General features: G+C 36.2%; 2 protein-coding genes across 4 annotated transcripts; one reads left to right on the top strand and one right to left on the bottom strand.

Moving 5' to 3' along the window:
• Nucleotide 1: 1 nt before the first annotated feature.
• On the bottom strand, nucleotides 2-5,892 carry mpnd (MPN domain containing). The gene is made up of 13 exons (XM_048208789.1): nucleotides 5,669-5,892; nucleotides 4,898-5,100; nucleotides 4,387-4,608; nucleotides 4,198-4,309; nucleotides 3,972-4,050; nucleotides 3,246-3,342; nucleotides 3,051-3,123; nucleotides 2,885-2,961; nucleotides 2,630-2,798; nucleotides 2,460-2,530; nucleotides 2,100-2,189; nucleotides 1,764-1,856; nucleotides 2-594 (listed from the first exon to the last, which is right to left on the bottom strand). Exons 1-13 carry the CDS (start codon nucleotides 5,670-5,672, stop codon nucleotides 508-510), a joined length of 1,377 nt encoding a protein of 458 aa, XP_048064746.1. The 5' UTR covers nucleotides 5,673-5,892; the 3' UTR covers nucleotides 2-507.
• A 1,355-nt stretch (nucleotides 5,893-7,247) lies between these two features.
• stap2b (signal transducing adaptor family member 2b) lies at nucleotides 7,248-17,372 on the top strand. Of its 3 annotated transcripts, XM_048208791.1 has the most exons (16): nucleotides 7,251-7,572; nucleotides 7,704-7,774; nucleotides 8,030-8,112; nucleotides 9,878-9,949; nucleotides 10,168-10,287; nucleotides 10,478-10,534; nucleotides 11,701-11,855; nucleotides 13,057-13,185; nucleotides 13,486-13,555; nucleotides 14,182-14,284; nucleotides 15,250-15,345; nucleotides 15,501-15,566; nucleotides 15,694-15,759; nucleotides 16,111-16,161; nucleotides 16,463-16,582; nucleotides 16,673-17,372. In XM_048208791.1, exons 2-16 carry the CDS (start codon nucleotides 7,714-7,716, stop codon nucleotides 16,714-16,716), a joined length of 1,293 nt encoding a protein of 430 aa, XP_048064748.1. In that variant the 5' UTR covers nucleotides 7,251-7,572; nucleotides 7,704-7,713; the 3' UTR covers nucleotides 16,717-17,372. The 3 variants fall into 3 exon arrangements, with proteins under 3 accessions (XP_048064750.1, XP_048064748.1, XP_048064751.1); XM_048208793.1 differs by having other exon boundaries at nucleotides 7,248-7,774; nucleotides 16,114-16,161; XM_048208794.1 differs by lacking the exons at nucleotides 7,251-7,572; nucleotides 7,704-7,774 and having other exon boundaries at nucleotides 7,784-8,112.
• The last annotated feature ends 793 nt before the right edge of the window (nucleotides 17,373-18,165 follow it).

Here is an 18,165-nt window from a genome sequence, read left to right as displayed (position 1 = left end):
GTTTCACTTGTATGATGAACTGTTTCTTTAATTATACGGTAAGAAAAACATGATGCTACGAGGTTAAGTCAGAAGGAAACGGAATCGGCACATTTAATTTGTTCCAGTGTATATTTTAAGGTATTCAGCAGGTAAAAGGCATTGTTCCCATATTGCGTAGTCAACATGGCACAAATCTAACCACACAAACATATAAATACTAGTCAAAAGAGAGAGAAAGAACTTAATTACCCGTCTTCTCTTTGCTAACTACCCACCAGACGTTCCTACCACACAGGAAGACAAGTTTCACAGCACAGATATGGCAGAATCGCATAAACCACAGCCAGTGATACAGACCTAACAGTCCTAAAGGCAACAGTTTGGACGGAAGCATATATGATATATCCTCCATGAAGGCATTTCATATACAGTATAACAGTGCACAGACGGTAATGCACAGGGCGGGAGGTCCCAGGTCAACAGTTCTACAGCTTAACACAAATGCACAGACATAAACTGCTCTGGTCACTGAGTGTTGCGCAGCTGGTTGTACACATGCTCCAGGATCTGTGCGTACGCCTGGTCTTTGGGTGCATGGCCACTCAGAGAAGCCTGAGAATGAGAGAAACAAGCGTTTCTTTAAATATTTCTAGTCCGACATATAATTATGCTTTGCTGTGAGATTATTGTTAATGGCACTAACTTAATTATGTAAATTATAATGTTTTAAAGGCAGTTTTTTTGGATGTTAAAATTGCTTTCCGTTCTAGCATAATATGCACAGACAACTTTAAGACATTCATAGGTTGATTTCTCTTAAAAATGTACGCTGTTAAGTCTTTAAAACTTTTATTTCTGTCAGTCTAAAGCAATTTATTTTTAAAATGTCATGTAAAAACTTTAGTCGGACTGAAATCATACCAGTCTGATTTCGGTGCTTTTAAAAGGTTAGTTTACCAAAAAATAAAATTTCTGTCATTAATTACTCACCCTCATGTCGTTCCAAACCCGTAAGACCTTCATTCATATTCGGAACACAATTTAAGATATTTTGGATTTTTATTCAATTTCTTCTCTTCCCTGTCAGTCTCCTATGCTGTTGATGTTGTAAACATTATTAGCCAGCTCCTGCATCAGCATCACACACATGCGTCATGGTGCTTATGTGAAGAGTGCCCGCCAAAACTGAGCTGGCGTTCTGACGTAGAACCCGGAAGTGCTGCACTGTGTTTACAAAGTAAACAGCATAGGAGACTGACAGGGAAGAGAAGAAATTGTTGAACAAAGTCATTACATTTTGTTTTGTTTTTGCGCACGAAAAGTATTCTTGTCGCTTCATAACATAAAGCTTGAACCACTAGTCACATGGACTATTTTAACGATGTCTTTACTACCTTTCTGGACCTTGAAAGGTGCAACGACCTATGTGTGGTTCAAAAATATCTTAATCTGTGCTCTGAAGATGAACGAAGGTTTTACGGGTTTGGAACGACATGAGTAATAAATGACAGAAATTTCATTTTGGGGTGAACTAACCCTTTATAGCATAGGTGTTTGGGCATTCTGACCAGTCTGACATAGCAACATTGGCCCAACCAATAATGTGAGTTTGCATCTGTATTTTGAGTAATGGAAGACGGAGTGAGTGTTCAGTATTTGCAATCCTGACACTAGTGGCATTGGAATTACACAAAATAATCTTAATGTTGTAATTATAAATCATGAAATTGATTTTGTTTTGTTTGTTTGCATATGTAGGAGGAAGAGAAATAATGGCAGACCTTGATTTTATCGAGTATTGAGGTATTAGGACTCCACATCTGACTGAACTGCACCAGGTCAGGAGCAGACCGATAAAATTCCACCAACAGCATCTAAAAATATGAAACGAATAGATCTTAGCTTTTCAAAAGACTCTTTACATCATGCTAATTAATTCTACAGGGTGTAATTTAGACATTGGTTTAATCTAATCTAGAGTGAGGTGTTATCTAAAACTCCAGGAAAGGACAACCAGTGCGTGAATCGCTTCAAAAAGACTACTTCTGAGGCACACTGAACTGTTTTCCCAAGATGGATGTTGTTGCATAAATATAACATGCTAGCTGTTATCATACCATCTCATTGAGCACGTCTGTAGTGAGGAAGTTGTCTTGCACGTATGTGACCTCTACTGCCACTGGGATGCCGTAATCATTGGGCCGTTGCTAAGTGGAAGGGAACAATAAGAGTAAGCAATAACACTTAATTTTTTGTCGTTGTTACATGTAGTAATTACTATAGATTGTGAATGATTACATGCAAGTAACCCTAAACCACACCATAATCTTAATTTTTAGTAAGTACATGTACTTAATTTGTATTACTCAGTACTTAAATGTATAATTACACTGTAACATGGACACCTTAAAATAAAGTGTAACCGATTAAACAACTAGTATGGAATAGATCGAGAAAAATTATTAGCAAATGTTTACCTCAGGAGGGGGAACTACCCAGAATGGCGTGATGGTGGAGGCCACACCTTGGTTGCCATGATAATAGGGTCCTATAAGTGGTGAGACAAAGGAAAGAATAGACTTGTCACTGATCATTTAATAAGACGGTTAGTGTTGCACAGTGATTGTCTGTGAAATCCATCACGCACCACAGATAATCCCCAGACAGGGCTGGAAACCGTTACTGCTGCCTTGTAGGCGGAGCTGGTGATCCATCTGCGAATCGATGTCCTGTAGAGATGGAAGGGCGGGGCCTCGGGGGTGACTGTGATACCATCCCACCAATGACAGCCCACGCATGAAGAGATTTTGACATATCTGCGACATAGTTAAAAGGTAAATTGCTGGAGACTATGGTGCATTGCTATGTTTTTACAGCCAACAAAATAGTTTTGCAGACTAACCTCTTCTTCGACAGCTGGGGCAGCGTCTTTATCAGCCAAGCGTGTACGGCATGGAAACGCCCGCAAGACCGTAAGCACTGATGAACATGAAATGTACATTTGGAGTGTTTCTAATTTCCAATTTGCTATTCGTTTGTAAAGTAGTTACAAAAATGTTTACGCTTACATTGTGTGTTAGTGTCCCATCGGCCCCCTAAATATCCCACCACCTCACTTGTGGTCAGGTGACAGTGGAAATCCTATGAATAGAGGTGGGTAAATGGTATATATTGGCTTCAACTGTTGAAACTAATTTTCATATCATCAATATTGACTTTGCACTTGATTGTAAAATCAAAAATACATGAGCACTTCTTCATACCATCAGCAGCAGAACATTGCTGGAAACGGCTACATTAAAAGGCTGGAAGCGGTTGATCGCAGAAAAGGCGGACAGCTCTACGAGAGTGTGTGGATCCCTGTGAAAGACAAACACGAGAACATTGAGGTACACTACTGTTCAAAGGTTTGGGGTCAGTAGGTGTTTTTAATGTTTATGAAGAAAGTGTCTTGTGCTCACCAAGGCTGCATTTATTTTATCATTTAATATTGTGAAATATTATTACAATTTAAACTAAATGTTATCTGTTTTAATATATTTTTGAAATGTCATTTATTCCTGTGATAGCAAAGCTGAATTTTCAGCATCATTACTCCAGTCTTCAGTGTCACATGATTCATCAGAAATCATTCTAATATACTGATTTGGTGCCCAAAAACACATTTTCTTATTATTATCAATGTTGAAAACTGTTGTGCTGCTTAATATTTTTGTGGAAACTAGGATGCTCTTATGAATAGAAAGTTCTAAAAAAAACATTTATTGAAAAAAATAATTATTTTATTTACAAGGTAAAAGTACTGATTTTTTTCATCAGTGTTTGTCTGCCTCAAAACTAAGAACAAAAAAAAAAAAACTGCAAGCTTGAGGGCCTCAGGCAGGTAAATTAAGGTCAAAATTGCCATATTACACTGTTTTACAATAATAAATAAATAAATCTCAGGACATAATATGTGGTTCAAATATATGTCATAGAATAATAATTACCTTGTAGCATCTCTGGTGCCAAGAGTGCAATACCTAACTGGAATTCTCTCTCTGTCCCTCTTCTGCATCAGGCTAATGTCTGGGGGGAAACATGAAATAACTTATTTAGAAACTATAAAAAGATCAAGTCATCACCTCTCAGGTGCCATGTTTTGATTAGGAATCAAGATGATTGTGCAGAGTGAATTTTTTTTTTTATGTAGTGTTTATATAAATAACATCATACCGTGCAGCTCAGGTTTGGATTTTTTATTCTTGTCCTCTACTGGCATGGCTGTTTTCCCTTCCTCTTCATCATCATCTCCCATCTCATCATCTTCTCCTTCACTTATCAAGCTCTGAGGTAAACAAATCAAATCATGCACAAACTGCTGGTTGCACAGTAATTCTTCGTCATTTTTCCTCCATTGCTCACCATGTCGGCACTGGGTTGGTATTTGTGCAGCCAGGTGGTTTTGTACTGGACCAGTTTCTGTCCACGATACCGCACCGAGGCCCAGCCACAGCCAGACTTCTTGGCCGGGTTCACCAGGCGTTTACAGTGTGTTGCCCAGGCGCTTGGAGAGTTAAAGATCTGGCCGGTCTCCACCCAACGGATCTTCCCATCATTCAAAAGATCTCCAACAAACTTTTTACCCTAAGGAGAGACAAACAGAGTGTACTTGCACATGACCAGAGAAGTATTAAAGGGATAGTTCACCCAAAAATGAAAATTCTGTCATTATTTATTCACCCTCATGACAGTCACCATTAAGTTTCATGATATGGAATAAAAATACTTATTGTTTTACACTTTTCCATGGACCCCAGTTTTGATTCCTTTTGATAGTTCTAGAAGGGTGAACAAAAGCTAGTTTTCATTTATTGGTGAACTATTTCTTTAACGATAAAAGAAAAGCCCTAATGATGACATTTCGGGACAGTACCAGGTAGTGTATGGACAGAACACCATCTCCAGGCTCCACAAGGCCATCTTTTAGGAGGACTCTTAGTGTGATGCCTCTCCTGGTCAGGAGGGACCCCCTCCCAGAGGAAGCCCTCAGGTCAGCATCTTCAGCCCCACTCAACTCCTCATCCTCTTCATCTGCTCCTTCTTCCACCACCTGAGGAGAGGAGGGTGGCTCTGAGCCTGAAGACAACAACAGACAGAATTAATGAATTAATACAGGCAAGAATACATCAAACGTCTTTATTAAGCTTATATATATTAATGGGGTGGAATCATATCTAAACCCTGGCAAAGAGAACAGAAATCTAATCTTTTATACAAGGAATTAAAAGAAACTTCTCATGAAAAAATGTAATTTTGTTACATTTTATTTACAAAATTACAGTTTAATGTCCTTAGATCAAGTTTTCAAACATAATCTCACAAACTTGTGCATTGTAAAATTAGAATGTCCTTAGAACAAAGTCTTTACTTGGGACTCTGAACTCTCGTGTGGGAAAATATGGCTTTTATTGTGGGACAAAAATAGTCAACACATCGAAGCTCACATCAGGGAATCAGCGACTGTCCGCTGCCTTCTCCATCTGATAAGCTTTTTTTCCCAGAAATTAAAACAAAACCGCTGATAATCTGTCGAGAAACGTTTCGTCCTTCGCGTGTTTTGTTCTCTCTCCTTTCCGCAACCCCGCGGCCTACTAATTATTAATTTCCCCCGTTTATTAAAAAATCACTATTTTTTTAATCTCACCCATTTCGTGATAATCGTCGGAAAACGCTTTGACCTGAAACTGCTCCACAGACTGATGTGATGTCTTTCTTTCTTTCCGCCACTTCAGTTTAGCGGTGTTAATATAACACTTCTGTGCGGACACTCGCCACCAGGCTGTTATTCAAAAACATAAAATGAAGGCGTGTGTGTGTCTGCAGTGTGGTTTCCTTGTGTAGTGTTGCTTTAATGTCAATTCCCCTCCCCTTTCTCCTTCCTACCCGTCCTTGTCATTTACTCCCCTTTATAAATTAGCGGTGTTTGTGGTTGTAGACCCTCCAGCACGGGGGGATGGATGTGTTTTGCATTGCTTTCACAACGGAAGACATATTCGCGGAAATATTACAAGCAAATTGGCTGCGATTGTTTACCATTTTTGTGTTTATATCAGTTTAGATACAGTTTCTAATGGCCCTGGACTACGGTCAAATGAGCAGTCGACTGGGACCCAGGAGTGGACAGATGGTTTGTTTTGGGCAATATGCGTGTATAATATAGGATTTACGGTAATGAATGGACCGTAGTGTCACCGTTACATGTTCTCACCGTTAGATGTCGCCAAAGAACGCTGTATTATTCCAGTGCACGTAAGCTTGAAAATTATAACACATTTTTTAAATCTAACCTCTGATACACTAAGCAGACATTGCACAGTGGTAAGATTAATTTAAATACACTACCGCTCAAAAGTTTGGGATCGGTAAGATTTTTAATGTTTTTAAAAGAAGTTTCGTCTGCTCACCAAGGCTTAATTTATTTAATTAAAAATACAGTAAAAACAGTAATATTGTGGAAAATTATTACAATTTAAAATAACTGTTTTCTATTTGAATATATTTTACAAAGTAATTTATTCTCGTGTTGGCAAAGCTGAATTTTCAGCATCATTACCCCAGTCTTCAGTGTCACATGATCCTTCAGAAATCATTCTAATATGCTGATTTGCTGCTCAAGAAACATTTATGATTATTTTCAATGTTGAAAACTGTTGTGTACTTTTTTTTTCAGGATTCCTTGATGAATAGAAAGTTCAAAAGAACAGCATTTATCTAAAATACAAAGTTTTGTAATATTTTACAGTACCGTTCAAAAGTTTGGGGTCAGTAAGAATTTTTATTTTTATTTTTTTGAAAAGAAATTAATACTTGTATTCAGCAAGGATGCATTAAATCAATCAAAAGTGGCAGTAAAGACATTTATAATGTTACAAAAGATTAGATTTCAAATAAACACTGTTGTTTTGAACTTTCTATTCATCAAAGATCCCTGAAAAAAAAAATATTGTACACAAATATTTTGTACAATTGTAAACAATAAATGTTTCTTGAGCAGCAAATTGACATGGGCCTATTAGAATGATTTCTGAAGGATCATGTGACACTGAAGACTGCAGTAATGATGCTGAAAATTCAGCTTTGCCAACACAAGAATAAATTACATTTTAAAATATTTTCAAATAGAAAACAGTCATTTTAAATTGTAATAATATTTCACAATATTACTGTTTTTACTGTATTTTTAATTAAGTAAATGCACCCTTGGTGAGCAGACGAAACTTACTTTAAAAACATTAAAAATCTTACCGATCCCAAACTTTTGAGCGGTAGTGTAAATACTATAATCATGACCTCTTACTGATATGAATCAGGTTTTTCAGAGCAACTTAATGGTACATATTATGCATACATTACAATATAGTGACGTGACCTACTTTTGCATAATGCCTTTTTGGAAACTTTAGCTATAGCCTATAAGGAAATCTTTTTTGTTTAGCATTTGAAATGTCATGAATGTTTCATTCTTCCATGTAACAAAGGATATGGGAAAAGTTTGGGATAAGCCCAGATTGCTGATTTATCTTAGAAGAACTCTGCTTAGTGACAAATGTAAGTGCAAATGTGATTTTTGATTTCAAAGAGTCCATTTACCGGAAGGGTTTTGGAAATAGGTGCTATTTTGTCACGGGTATTTCCTCGTATGATTTCGTTTACGTGCCTACGGGGTTTTTTATCTGCAGCTACGTTTCAATGGGCGGGACTTTCATGCCTTCCGGCAACCCTCGAGAGCACCTGACTCACCCGTGTACAGGTAAGGGGGTGGGAGATAAGGATGACAGCACCTATAACTCTTCAAATAGTCATTTGTTACTTTCAGTCCACAGCGTTTCTGTTCGTCACCAACGTTTTGTAAAGCTTTAGCACGTTAACTGTATCATGTATTTGAGCGTCAAATAACTCCGTAAACGTGCAGGTGGACAGTAAAGGGTCTTCTTTCAAACACTTGAATTGTTTTATGAAAAGTTTGCATTTGGCGGGAGAGTAATTTCTGTACTTATGGCAACAGCAAATCGCCATATACGAGTGCGATCTCAGCTGCCAACATGTTATCACGAAGGCTTTCTGGAAAAGAAATCCATCAGAGACAAGGTACGTGTGTAATAGGCCTATAGCTACATGCGCACACGTTGTGTTTTATATATTATGTGTGTGTGTATATATATATATATATATATATATATGTATGTGTGTGTGTGTGTGTGTGTGTGTGTTTAAATATTTCTGTAGAAGGATCATCCCTCTCTAAATAGCAGTTAGGCCTATTTGAATTCTTTCATGACTAGTCTTGATATTTGATGTCTTTAATGACAAATTTATTTAAATTGATTACAATATGTATTTATAAAAGCTATACATTTGTTAATTATACCTATCTGTATTTTTCTGTTGTACTTAGAAATATGGTTAACACTTTACAATAAGGTTTCATTTGTTAACATTAGTTAATGCAGTAACTAACATGAACTAACAGTGAGCAATACATTTTTTTTCAAAACTAACACTAACTAAACTAACATTAAGATTAATAAATGCTGTAGAATTATTGTTCGTTCTAATTTCATGTTAAATAACTAATGTTAACAAATGAAACCTTATTATCAGGTGTTACCGAAATATGCATCTTAATTTGCACTCCCGTGTAAATAGTAACATATTTACTTTTTTTTTTTACATTTTTATTTTATTCATTTAAACAGGAATTGTCATATTCATACACTGTTTATTTGAGTCCCTAACAAATGTGCTTTTTGTAATAAAAATAAAGGTTCCAAAAGAGGGTTTTTGAAGTGATGCCATAGAAGAACCATTTTTGGTTCCCCAAAGAATTTTTTACTTAATGGTTCTTTAAAGAACCAGTGTAAAGAACATATAATGTAAAGAACCTTTTTCCACTATAAAGAACCTTTTGTCCAATGGAAAGGTTCCATGAATGTTAAAGGTTCTTCATGGAACCATCGATGCAATAAAGAACCTTTATTTTTAAGCGTAGCTTCGCAGAACAGTATTTATGTACAGACACAGCATATTCTATCAATAATAGCAAAGACACCTAATATAAATATGTGACCAGTGATCCTGAAGAAAGCAGGAGAAGTATTCTATGGTCATCATAAGAGCGTCACACAAGTGTCTGTTGCAACATACAAACTATTTTCCAACAAATGTGGAAATGTCAACAAAACAAAAACTGGTCTGGTGGCATACTTGCGTGCAGATCAAACACTACCGATAAAGGATTTGCATTGTAGATGTTTTAAGTAAAGTAGATTTTCTTGTTTACAAATGAGGTCTTTGCTTACATCCTGTTGATAAAGCTCATCCCATTGGTAAAAAAGTTTCTTATTAATTTATGATTTATTATAGGTCAGCAGTGACCTAAATATTTTTTATAATGACATGCGCTTTGACGACACATTCTTGACAGTTTAGGATTATAACTGAAGATGGATAGTTAAAATTAAAATCAAATCAAATATATTTGCGGCTCTGGGTCATGTCTTGTTTCTGAAGTGTTCTTTCCGAAAAAAGAATGTCCCATAGTTTTCTTCATTCCTTTCATTCTTACAAACTGATTCAGTCTTTCCATGAGTATGTATTTTATGAATAAACTCAAGTAATAATTTGTCAACAACTCCAAACATATTCCATTTGTGAAAGCATATGTACACACAATTTGAGACCACATTGAAGATCTGGGATTCAAAATCTTATTTAAACCTGTAAATGAAATACTGTAAATGATATGGTGTAAAATTAATAAGAAATCATGGTTGTTCAATTATGGTTGTTCAGTAATTTTTTTTATTCAGAAACTATATTTATCTTCAGTTAATATTTCCTTTTCTTTTCACAGATGGGTCGTAAACTCTGGACCAGTTTATGTGGAAATTCACTCTTTTTCTTCAATAACACTAAAGACAGTGTTGTAAGTGTTTTTACAAGCTGCCTTTTAAGTTTACTTTTTAACATATAACTAGTAGAAAATAATTTCAATGTGTGTGTGTGCATTTTCTAAAATACGTATATTGGCATAAATGCATTTAAATGCAAGCTTGCAGTCCTGTAGGTTGTGTGTTTGTATATATGTTTGTCTGAGAATGGATTATTTATGCATCGACTGTTTGCTTGTGCTTCTGAATGCAGTATGTAGAGAAGCTGGAGCTCACTGATCTTATCACGTTGTCCGATGACTGCTGTCGTGACCGAAACCTGAATGCCGCTGGATTCACTCTACACATGAAAAATGAAGACATCAAGATGATTGTAGGGACATTTTCCTTTTGCATATGCTATTTAAGAGATTAAAAGGGTTGGCACACTGCACTGAACTCTGCAAAACTAATCTGCCTTTGATTTTACTGCAGTACCCTTATAGCTGTTTAACCTTGAGTTATTTAATTCTGGTAATACACATCCAATATCATGCATTTTCCTCCTTTTTCTGTTTTCTCAGGCACCCAGCCTTGAGGCCCGAGAACTGTGGAAAGGCTTCTTGCTCTCAATTTCCAAGGTCGGTTGTGCTTTTGAAAAAAAAAATGAATCTTTTAGTATACAATAGTGTCTAAAAATCTCATAGAACATCATGGAACAGAAAGTTTTAAGATTTTGAATACAATTGATATATTTTATGGTCGCTCCCTAGAAAGTCCCAAAATGTACCATGAAAACCAGGGTGCATTGATGCTCACTATGTTCCCTTAAAGGGTTAGTTCACCCAAAAATGAAAATAACGTAATTTATTACTCATCCTCATGTCGTTTTACACCCGTAAGACCTTAGTTCATCTTCGGAACACGAATTATGATATTTTTGATTAAATCTGATGGCTCAGCGGGGCCTGCATGGACAGCAATGGTACTTCCTCTCTCAAGATCCATAAAGGTACTAAAAACATATTTAAATCAGAACATGTGAGTTCAGTGGTTCTATCTTAATATTTAACGGAAATTCTGAAGCGTAAATCATAATCATGGTAGCCCACTACACGTGAAATTTGTTTTAAAAAACAAAACATTATTATGTTTCAGCATAAACATACATAGCTAGACAGGTAATGAACATAATCTAGCTTACATTTATAATTAATTTATAAATATAATACTTTACACAGTTACTGTCATAACTTGTTTTCATGACAAATTTATTTAATCATACATTAAATAACCAAGACATTACTAACAGGTTAAGTAAATATAACGAATAGGCTAATACAAGCTTTTGTGCATATACAAAATACATTTCTCTAGTGAACTAAAATGCTGTCGACACTAAATGCCTGAGGTAAAAGTAATGCTACATGAGATATTATTCTCAAGCTGCTTTATTGATGTCTTTCCGCAGCTGAAACACTGGTTGAGAGATTACATGCAAACATTCCGAGCGGTCGTCTCTTGCATTACCGCGCACGCCCCCTTCTGGATTGGAGTGTGGATCTCCTGCGACCGATTGTATTCATCTTCTTATAATGTCAGAAAGATATCTGTGCTGCAGTTGTTCATAAATGCCAGTAGAGACATTGTACAATGGAGATGTTGCCATGTCACAGAAAATGGAGCCATCAGTGTCCCAATGTGTAGTGAATCGTGTACACGATTTACTGATTCACGACTTAGGGAGCTAAATGAAATATACTCATACACAGTCAGATAAATAATTCTCACTGTTTCTGTCCTTCAGCTATCTGTGCCAACTTCTCTGAACCTGCTGCCTGGCCAGATTCACATGATGAAGGAAATAATTGAAAAAGAGAAAAAGAGGCAGCGGCTTCTTTCAGTTCCACCGCCATCTCAGGATTCTGACAATTATGTTATTGTTGTGCCAGAAATGCCTATGTAAGTTAAAACCACTCACTTGATTTGCGTTAATGTAATGTTAAAGATTAAAGGTGATGTGCGTAATTGTGCGTACTTTCTCCTGTGCTAGCAGAGTCAACAAACAGATAGTCTGCCCAAACTTACGCCATTGGTTGACCAACACAACAACATTAGCTCAACCAATGGTGTTAGTCTGGGGTGGCACTATCTTTTTGGCTGACTAGTGGCAGGAGAGAAGAGTGTTTGGGGAAACAAGTGGGAAAACACTCATTATTTTCGACTGTGGCACTGAAATTACACACTTCACTTCTAATAATGTATTGTTCTGTAGGTAACCACATTTACATGCAATCGAAAATCCATTTTGAAACAGCATCTTCCTTTTTCTTTATGCCATTTAAGGAATTAAAAAGGTTGGCACACTGCACTTTTTGTTCCATTGACTTCAATTCATACACATATGTGTGATATGACGTCATATTTTTACACTGTGGATTTGAAGTCGTATCAATTCTGTTGCAATGTTCAGAGAAATTGTGCATGATTAAAGACTAGTGTGACCTTGGCTTAAAGGGATAGTTCACACAAAAATAAAAAAATTGCCATCACTTACTCACCCTCAAGTTGTTCCAATCCTGTATGAGTTTCTTTCTTCCGTTGAGCACAAAATACGATATTTTGAAGAATGTTGGTAATCCAACAGTGACGGGGGAAAAAATACTATGGAAGTCAATGGCTACCGTCAACTGTCTGGTAACCAACATCCTTCAAAATATATTCTTTTGTGTTCAACAGAAGATAGAAACGTGGCTTATGTGGTCATGTAAACGTGTTTTTTTTAAGAATGCATGAAAAATACTTTGGTACTAAAGTAACAGAAAACAGCTTACTGGTAGCACAGCGTGTAGGAGGGTTTACGAAATACATGTACATGTGAATACTGCTTTTATGTATTAAGGTCACCATAAAATCAAAATTGACAATTCTTATTTTTTTATGGAATATTGCAGTATTTGTTATAAATGATTGACCTGTGCACATCATTTTTCTTATTCACATTCCATCATAAACTTTAATTCAATAGGAAAAAAGATAACTTTGGTTTCATGCTGACTTTAAAGACTTTTCTCGCAATTTCTGGTGTGCATGTGAGCATAGTGACTCAATGAAATAAAATAATCATGCCTGTTATGTAACAATACAACGATGCTTTGTGCAGGTGTTATTATCCTGTCAATCGCGTCGAAGCTGAAATCTTACTGGAAAGGAACGCCGATCAGGGAAACCTACTGCTGCGGCGGCGTCAAGACGGGTCTTTCGCTCTTACCACTCGCCAAGATATTAACGGGTAAAACGCTCTCATCTGTACTCGGTACAGAACCATGTTGAATCTATTTGCTGGGAAGACAGCTTGCAAATGCATTATCAGTGATGGCTGGATGCCCTGGAGATCTTCATTTATTGTAATTATCTTTATCTTCTGAATTGCTCCTCAATCTGGTTCAATAGACTTGAACCTTGCACTTAGATCTGATCTGAATAAAACATGTTACACAATAGTTGGAATGTTCGGGGAAGTTCTGTTTTAATAAAACTGAATATCAGGTAAGAATGAATATCCTAAAGAATCTTCTCTTGCACCCAACAGATCAGTATTCAAACATTATTGTGTGTCTCGGAGGCCCGAAGGAGGATTCGCTATTGCCCTTGAGACTCCTGTAAGTAATAGATTATGTTCTTTCATTTTCAAATCACTTCAGATTAAAAGCATGTGATTGAATAATAGATTATGGTTCACAATATGCTCAATAAAAGCTTGAGTCTAATCGAAAGACTCTCAGAAAATCTAAGGATTCATTTAACCATCTACAAACTTGTAATTTTCTGTGAACTCTGAACTCTTGCGAAAGGCACACAGTCTTAATCTGTGATTGCTCTGAAAGCAAAGAGGAAGTTCTGATAAGAAAAGGTTTTATGGGACAGTTTTGGGAATCGGGCGCAGTGGATCAGTACAGCTGATGTGTTACACATTAAACATTTCTTGGCAGTTACCACAGAGCTTTAGATATGTTAGATCATTTGGGTTTTGAGCAACCTTATCGCTAGTCACACCCTAGAAGTTTTCCTTCTTTTTCATTTTAAGTTTTTGATCTGGAGAAAAAAAGGCATCTTACACAAGTTCTCACATATTACTGGTTATGTGCGTTATTGTGTATTTAGTGATAAATGCTTCTCCAAGGATCAGACATAGCTTATTGCCACACTTGAATCATTTACTGTTGTATGTGAACTGATATACCAGACAATGTGAGTGTGTTTACACGCCTTGTTTACAAACACACAGGTCAGCTGTAACACCCTGCATGATGTCGTGAACTACCTGGTGGAAAAGAGCAGTGGGGTTTTGGTGCCTCTTCTGATGGAGCATCACTATGAGAAAAATATCAGTAAGAGACTAAATTAGTAGTGTTTTTTGGAAAGTTTTTAAGAAAAATCTTGTTTGTCAGCCAGGCTGACATACTTGTTGGTATGAATCATCAATCTAGAAAATGTTTACAACACCATGAAAGATGAATGACATGCATGTCATGAAACAAACTTAAAGCTGCAGTCTGCAAATTTTTGTGTTAAAAATTTACAAAAATTATATAATGAGAATATACAACATGAATCCATTTTGCCAAGGCATATTCCTGGATCATCATCATTTGTTGATCCAGGAACAACATTCCTGTCCATAAACAGTCCTAACCCTATCCCTACCCCTAAAACTGACCCTAAAACCCTGTAAACCTGTACCTTATACCTGATTAGTTGACTGGAATGTTGTTCCAGGATCAACAAGGTTCTACTTGGTGAAATCATGTTCACTATGGGTTTCCAAAAAAATTGACTATATTTTTTGGACTACACATTTTGGTCAGAATGCTGTTTGAACATACAAAAATACATTGCACAAAACATTTTTCCCCAAGAAATAAGGATGCTTTTTAAGTTCTTTTTGGTTTGTATAAACCAAATGTATATGTACAAATTTTGCATATGTACAAAATCATCCAAAAAGTGCTTTCAAAACACAGTAACAGACTGATACCAGAGCTGAAACTATGAAAATGATCTCTTTGCATAACAAACACATTGGTTGAGAACTAATTCGTTCAGTATTGTGAAATAATACTTGTCATTCCATTGTAGTTGTGAAACTGGTGGTTTTCCTTCTCTATTTTTCTGACTTAATGAAGGCTAGCATTATTTGTATTGATCTTGATAGAAATTGACTAAAGCAAGGCAGGCATTAGAGTTTTACAGCAAATAATATTGCATATATACACACATACACTTTATTTCAACACAAAGAAAGCAGTCTGGGAGAAATAACTGGCAACCTATTGTTATTTTTTTCCTCCCTCAGCAATTATTAAGCCCAATGAAGAAAATGGTGAGATAATTGAACATTGTCTCAGAAATGTCCCTTCACCTACTCCTCCGACGCCACCCCCCAAACCAGGTAATACATCTTTAGCATCATCTTTAAGCACACATACAAACTGTTAAAACATATCGTATTGGGTTTAATGGGTGTCCAACTTAAACTGATAACTCTACTTTTAGAAAACATGAAATGTAATGAAAAAATAAATAACTCTTGATTTGTATGTTTAGTCACAAGGTGTGTCGGGTCCAGTTCAGAACTAAACACACCTGAAAATGAATACCTCAGTGCCTCAGGTGAGTCCTTGCAGGGTTTTTTTAAGCTTCTTTCTGTGTTTTGCAGTTAATTTACTTGGATGAATTGTTTTAAATTGTGTTTCTAATGCATGTTGTTGATCCTGTTGAGTATGTTTTTGTTTTCCAGATACTGGAGAGTTTGAGGTGGATCAGGCCACATGTAGGAAACCTCCTGTCCTACCACGTCTTCCAGGTAACACAAATAGCCATTCCAATTTTCCATTCCATTCCAGCATTTCCTTTTTTTTTAACAGTTGCCTTTTTGTTCTGCAATATACACTGTTAAAATGTCTCGGTTCAGTAAGATGTTTTATTCATCAAAGAACAATTAAAAAAATAAATTATCCACAAAAATATTAAGCAGTTGTGTTTTCAACATTGATGTTGTGCACCAAATCAGTCCATCACAGGAATAAATTACATTTAGAAATTTTAAATTGTAATAATATTTTACTATATTACTTATTTTACTGTTTTTGTTAAAATAAGTGAACATAAGAGAGAGACTTCCAGATATCATTCTGATGATGTTCTTTCATTTTAGCAGGGCGGTATCTGCCACATCAGAATTCTGTAGATCTACACACCAGTTCAGGTGAGTTCAACATGAATTGTTTTTGAGAACTTGTTGCCTGGCCTGAAATAGTGATATCTTGTCATCAGATATCATCTGGGTGGAGATGTTGCAATGATAGACTGCTTTATACATTTTGTCAGGGCAAGTTTGACGTCTCTTGGCGCAAATACAAAGCATTTAATCCAAATTAATCCATCCCAGTGCTGTGATCACTTTCCCAGTGTTATGTTGGACAGATCTCTGGATACAAATGATACAAATGCTACAAATGATCTCAAAGAAAAGCAGCGCCATTGTAATGTGTTCTGCTTTGATGTAGATGGTGAAAGAAAACCTTTGGTACCTCCTGGCTACTGTAAAACACCTTCCCGAAGCAACAGTTTGTCAAGCTTGCAAGAGAGTTGTTCCACGCGTTCCAAACCATCTTTGGTTGATATGAGTAAGAACAAATTTTTGTTTTGAGCCATCTTTTTTTTTTTTTTTTTTTTACACCAAATCCCTAACTCACTATGGTTTTGTTTTTTAACAGATGAGCTCCAGAATGCTATTAGGAGACGAGCTATGCTAGAATGATTGTAATCTCTGTAAGATGATGATAATAATAATGGTTTCATTGTTGAACGAGGAATAATTCCTTAGTATTAAGCCAGCAGATGCATGGATATACAGCTTTACTCACCTGAACGCTGTATCTGTGAGATTTGTCCACTGCTGTCCAGTTGGCTGGATCAACAAATATGCCCTTGAATCAAGTTTTCTTTATTCATCAGCATTATGATATATTAGTTATTTACAATCATTTATTACACCAACATATCGCTCATTAATGTGCCTCGTTGTGACTTTAGGAGCTGCTGACTGTAAATCACTACTGTTGTTTGTGTAGTCAAAGTTTATCTCACTGACGTACTGTTGATTTATCACAATTTCAGAGATTATTCCTGTGAAAAGTCATATAAATGTTTTGTCTTGAATTCCTATGTATTGGATAGCTGGTCTATGTCTCTTTTCTCTGCCTCTGATATTAAAAAATATCAGGCTTGCTATAAAGAAAAGGTCTGTTGGTAATATGATGATTTATACTATGACTTTACTATGTGGGGAAGTTGCAGGTCTTCTTTCTCCAGATAGAGAAATGGATCAAACGAATGTTGTTTTTCTGTTCCTGTTAAAACATGACGTTTTATTCTATGTATTTTAAGAACAATACAATGATCACGGAAAAAATGTGCACTGTGTCATACTTTTTCCTTGTGTGGATGTGCAAGACAAGAAGTATGTTTGGCATTTGTTTTATTGACGTAACAGGTAGTGTAATAGTACGACTTTACAGTTTGACTTTAGTTCCAGACAGAAATGTTTAAAATGTTCAGATGTTTGATTAAAAGCATTGCAGATTATATTACATTAGCTTACACACCCTCATGTCGCTTCAAAACTGAATGACTTTCTTTTGAGATTGCTCTTTTCAATGCAATTACAACGTGGAGCTTTCAGGCATTGAAAATAATTCAAAAGCAGCCTAAGTGGTCCAAACATCTTGTTCAATACATTTCTTTTGAAGTCATTTGATAGCTTTATTTGATTAACAGACTGAAATGTAATTTAAGTCTTTCAATAAAAAAAATCCTAGCGCTCTTTGGAGAGTTAATGAAAGTAGCAGCAATGTCTGATTCATGAATGAATCATTCTTTAGAGTCGGCTCTTTTTAATGAATTGGTCAATCTAATTCATGATTCAATCTGATTTTGTTCTGAGTTCAAATGTCGCCATGATGCTTTTGCAGTGGTTCGCACTTAAAGGTGCAGTAAGCAATTTCTGAGAAACGCTGTTGAAAGTGGATCAGACTGAGCGCCACAACACTTGTAGCCAATCAGGAGTAGGGGGCGTGTCCACTCGTGATGGAAGAGGAGAGAGTGAGCAAGGGGGAGATTTGAAGAATACTGCAGAAAGTGATGGTTGAGAGCAGTGTACTTTTAAAAGTAATGCATAACAATATTGCGTTACTTCCTACAAAAGTAA

The sequence above is a fragment of the Megalobrama amblycephala genome, linkage group LG12 (assembly GCF_018812025.1).
Source record: "Megalobrama amblycephala isolate DHTTF-2021 linkage group LG12, ASM1881202v1, whole genome shotgun sequence".
Taxonomy (NCBI): domain Eukaryota; kingdom Metazoa; phylum Chordata; class Actinopteri; order Cypriniformes; family Xenocyprididae; genus Megalobrama; species Megalobrama amblycephala.
This window is presented reverse-complemented; position numbering and strand designations above follow the sequence as displayed.